The 4,735-nt window shown below is 38.6% G+C and overlaps 1 protein-coding gene across 1 annotated transcript in view; it reads left to right on the forward strand.

Moving 5' to 3' along the window:
• Positions 1-747: 747 nt before the first annotated feature.
• The window catches only part of NDUFS3 (NADH dehydrogenase (ubiquinone) Fe-S protein 3, 30kDa (NADH-coenzyme Q reductase)), a gene marked incomplete at its 5' end in the record, with an annotated part of 6,333 nt that continues 2,345 nt past the window's right edge, over positions 748-4,735 (forward strand). Inside the window, 4 exons of the mRNA XM_009580823.1 lie at positions 748-845; positions 1,118-1,267; positions 4,060-4,185; positions 4,474-4,593. Coding sequence (XP_009579118.1) covers positions 748-845; positions 1,118-1,267; positions 4,060-4,185; positions 4,474-4,593 — 494 coding nt within the window. The remainder of the gene's footprint in view (positions 846-1,117; positions 1,268-4,059; positions 4,186-4,473; positions 4,594-4,735) is intronic.

Consider the following 4,735-nt stretch of genomic DNA (forward strand, 5'->3'; position numbering starts at 1 on the left):
GGTACACCCGAGCTCTGCTCGCTGGTGGCCGTGCTGGCTCTGCATTCCCGCCTGCGCCCTTTCTGCTGGGCCTGCCCGCTTGTTCTTGCAAGGTTGTGCCCGGGCAACAGCGTCAAAGCCCCTCAGTGCCCTGAATCTCGAGCGGTATTTGTAATCGTAACAAGAAAAAAAAAAAGCAGCATGAGATCCTAGGATGTTTTGATTATGAGGGGGCTGTTTAGGTGCTGGCGTATTAAACAAAACCAGGGTTATTTTGTCTAGGAAGAAAGATCCTTTCTAGACCCAGGGTGAATGTCATGGGCAGTGCTAAGTTCAGATTCTGTCATCTCCGCCTCTCTCTTTTTCATCTTGTTATTTGCTTCTCCGTCATCTTGTTGGGCTGTTCTTCCTGCTGTATTTACAGGGCACAAAAACATTTCTGTCTAGCACTGACACAAACTTCCTTCCTTATCAAAGCCTCTAGTTCCGTGTCGTTCTGTGTACACATGTATGTTGCTGCAGTCTAGTCTCTATTACAGCATCCTATATATTCTACTATACATATACGTTACGTTTAGCTTCCAATTTACCATAAATAAACTTTGCAGGTTACCTGAACCTGAAGCTGCCTGGCTTCTGCCAGAGCTACTGAGAGGCAGCTAGATGGGTTAAAGGGATTTTTAAGTCAGGGATGGGAGTTACTACTCTTCTTTCTGTAGCTTTCTGTATTCCCTGCCATAATCTCGGGAACTTTATTTTTCTCCTTAGCGACTGTCAGACCAAAAAATGAAGTAGAACAGAAGCAGCTATGTGCTTTTGGGGAGTACGTGGCTGAGATTCTGCCCAAGTATATCCAGCAAGTACAGGTAGGTGCTGTTCAATAAATTGTTGTTGCTGGGGGGGACAGGACCCAGTGAACACACTACTTGTTTGTTAGATGTTTTCGGAAGTTGTTCTGGGGAAGAAAGATTGTCAGAATTAGATGAAAGTTACTGCTATTATTAAGCCCCTTTACCTGATGTCATTATGTGTCTGCTGTTCAATATACTCTTTCTTGAGGTGTCCTACTGGATGCAATGTAATGTTCAGTTAGTTCTGTTGGTGTTTGTACTCATGCCCTTGCCACTGTTTTCATCAGGTGACCTGTTTCAATGAGCTGGAACTTTTGATCCATCCAGATGGGATCATTCCGGTTCTGACCTTCCTTCGAGATCACACTAATGCCCAGTTCAAATCCTTGGCTGACTTGACTGCTGTTGATGTCCCATCTCGGCAGTACCGCTTTGAGGTGAGAACTGCTCATAGGTGCAGGACTCGAAGAGTTTCACAGGTGCTGATGGCTGTGGGTGCCGTTGCAGCCTTGACCACATTTTTTGCTTTCTGGCAGTGAAAAGAAAATCCACTCTGAAATGCTGAGTTTTGTTTAATTGTGAAAACAGTAGCAGAACTGATACTGCATGGGTTCCTAGTCTGGTTTTCCTTTTGTGCTCCGCTGAAAGTCTCTCTCTCTTCTTTTTTTCCTTTTGTTTTCTTTTTTCCTTTTGTTTTCTTTTTTCCTTTTGTTTTCTTTTTTCCTTTTGTTTTCTTTTTTCCTTTTGTTTTCTTTTTTCCTTTTGTTTTCTTTTTTCCTTTTGTTTTCTTTTTTCCTTTTGTTTTCTTTTTTCCTTTTGTTTTCTTTTTTCCTTTTGTTTTCTTTTTTCCTTTTGTTTTCTTTTTTCCTTTTGTTTTCTTTTTTCCTTTTGTTTTCTTTTTTCCTTTTGTTTTCTTTTTTCCTTTTGTTTTCTTTTTTCCTTTTGTTTTCTTTTTTCCTTTTGTTTTCTTTTTTCCTTTTGTTTTCTTTTTTCCTTTTGTTTTCTTTTTTCCTTTTGTTTTCTTTTTTCCTTTTGTTTTCTTTTTTCCTTTTGTTTTCTTTTTTCCTTTTGTTTTCTTTTTTCCTTTTGTTTTCTTTTTTCCTTTTGTTTTCTTTTTTCCTTTTGTTTTCTTTTTTCCTTTTGTTTTCTTTTTTCCTTTTGTTTTCTTTTTTCCTTTTGTTTTCTTTTTTCCTTTTGTTTTCTTTTTTCCTTTTGTTTTCTTTTTTCCTTTTGTTTTCTTTTTTCCTTTTGTTTTCTTTTTTCCTTTTGTTTTCTTTTTTCCTTTTGTTTTCTTTTTTCCTTTTGTTTTCTTTTTTCCTTTTGTTTTCTTTTTTCCTTTTGTTTTCTTTTTTCCTTTTGTTTTCTTTTTTCCTTTTGTTTTCTTTTTTCCTTTTGTTTTCTTTTTTCCTTTTGTTTTCTTTTTTCCTTTTGTTTTCTTTTTTCCTTTTGTTTTCTTTTTTCCTTTTGTTTTCTTTTTTCCTTTTGTTTTCTTTTTTCCTTTTGTTTTCTTTTTTTCCTTTTGTTTTCTTTTTTTCCTTTTGTTTTCTTTTTTTCCTTTTGTTTTCTTTTTTTCCTTTTGTTTTGTTTTGTTTTTACCCAAGTGTCTAGAGACTTCTTTCTGGCCTGATGTGAATTGGTGTTCTTCCTTCTTCCACTTAGGCCTGCTAGCTGCTGTTGACACAACTGATCATGTTTTTCTTTAAATCCCATCAATCTTCTTAACAATTTTCCTCTTTTTAAAAAGCAAAACAAAAAACTATTTAGTTGTTTTAAAAACATTTCCCTGAAAGTCGGGACCAAATAGGAGATGAGGCAGATTTTCAGAAAGCTCTCAGAAGATTTGGGGCACTGAACTTCCACTAACTTGCAGTGGATATTGGAGATTTGGTTCCCACAGATGCTTTTGAAAATCTCACCGTATAGCTTTTCAGCTGCACAAAAATTGCAGCTGCAAATACAAAAAGAAAAGATACATCTTTGGGGAAACAACAGACTCAGCATATTGTCTTCTCACCTACTACTAGAAAGCTTTGTTCACAGTGTTGTGGCAAAGACATTATTGCAGTTTAGCCTAGGAAGATCTGTAAAAGAAAGCGGCAGAAAGTCCCTAGGGCTCACATGCTGTAGGAGGCTGACTACGGTTTAGGCAGCCTTATGGATGAAGAGATATCTGTCCTCCTTTGTCTGATCTGGGCAGACTGTCTTTCGGACAAGAGAAGTGAATTAGTCGATTTTTAGTTCCCAGCAAGTAACAAGGATAATGAAAAGTAGCTGATTTGTTTTCCCCCTTTGGTTTATCTTGTGGTATTAAATCACTTACCAACAGCTGCTCAGAAAGTGAGGGGTGGCAGGTTTGCCTTATCTATATTCGCTAATCAGAGGTCTGTTATTTTCAAATATACCTCCTTCTTGCTTTGATAATAACAGCTTTGACTGTTAGTAATGTAACTCATGGTTAGGCAAAAATCCTGAGAGTTGTAGAGAGAGTTCCTTTAACTTAAAGGCTTCCAGTCTCTGAAGAAGTTGAAGACTTTTTTTAATTCAGGATCTTTCTCTTAAAAATCAGGGTAGTAGATTCATAGAAATAATAGAAATATAGACTTCAATGAATTCACCTTTTCCAGCCATCTTCACAGAGGCAGTATCGCACAAGGCTACACAATTTCTTACAAAGGTTTGGGTTTTTTTTTCAGTCTGCTTGTAGTAAGTATTCTGCCCCCCGCCCGCCCCGGAGGTTCTAGTAATCCTCTTACGCAGCCTTTTTATTAGTACTTCATCACCAGAAGAGTTAGACATTTTCCCTGGTATCCAACTTCTTTGCTGAAAATTAAGTGTATTTCTTCTTAGCTTTCTCCCACTGGATGCTGAGAGTAATTGATAGCCATTTTCTTTGTGACAGGCTATGGAAAGACTATTGTCAAGTGTCTCCATCCCTTCAGTATTCTCTTTTTTTAAGATTTAGTATCCCTCTTTAATTCAGCTCTTCTTCTCAGTCACGTTTTCTAAATCTCACATCCCTTTTGTTACACTTCTAAGGATCAAGGTGGTAAGCTCTTGGAACCTCAGTTGTAAAAGTGTCTTTTATGCCCAGCTCTGAAGTGCTGAATGTGATTCTGCTGATAAAGAGTATTTGAAATAGTCTTCGTGTGCTTTTGCTTAGCCATTACCGTACTGCAAAGAGATCCATAAATGCCGTACAAGACCAATGCCTTCTTTTATTCTGCTTCAGATTGTGTACAATCTCCTGTCTCTGCGGTTCAATAGTCGGATCCGCGTGAAGACGTATACTGACGAGCTGACACCTGTTGACTCCGCAGTGTCTGTGCACAAGGCAGCAAACTGGTATGAAAGAGAGGTGAGTGCCAGTGTACCTGGGAGCAGAGTCTTTGTGGAGAGGGGCTGTGTTTTCCTGATTAAACTATTCCCAGGGCCCTGAGGAAGAAAGAGAGAAGTGTTTCCCTGGCTGCCTTTTCAGAATAGGAGATAAAAAGGTGTTTGATTTGCTTTTGAGTGAGTTCCTGCATCAGTTTTGCTGGCACTGCACAAAGCCAGGCACGTAACTGAAATTTTATGGACATAATACATGAAGGGTTTTTTTTTTTTTCCTAATCTAATTCAACTTACTTGGCTCCCTTTCATTTAGGTTTGGGACATGTATGGTGTTTTCTTTGCCAACCACCCTGATCTAAGGCGAATCCTCACAGACTATGGGTTTGAGGGCCATCCTTTCCGGAAAGACTTTCCACTCTCTGGTTACGTGGAGGTAGGAGATACGCTCATGTCTGAAGTTACCAATCTCTCCAATACTCTTATCTCTTAACGGCTCAATGTCCAGATGGAGATTCGTGACAAGTGGTGTCCCGCAGGGGTCCGTACTGGGACCAGTACTGTTTAATATCTTCATC

Source organism: Fulmarus glacialis, unplaced genomic scaffold (genome assembly GCF_000690835.1).
Source record: "Fulmarus glacialis isolate BGI_N327 unplaced genomic scaffold, ASM69083v1 scaffold31660, whole genome shotgun sequence".
Classification (NCBI taxonomy): domain Eukaryota; kingdom Metazoa; phylum Chordata; class Aves; order Procellariiformes; family Procellariidae; genus Fulmarus; species Fulmarus glacialis.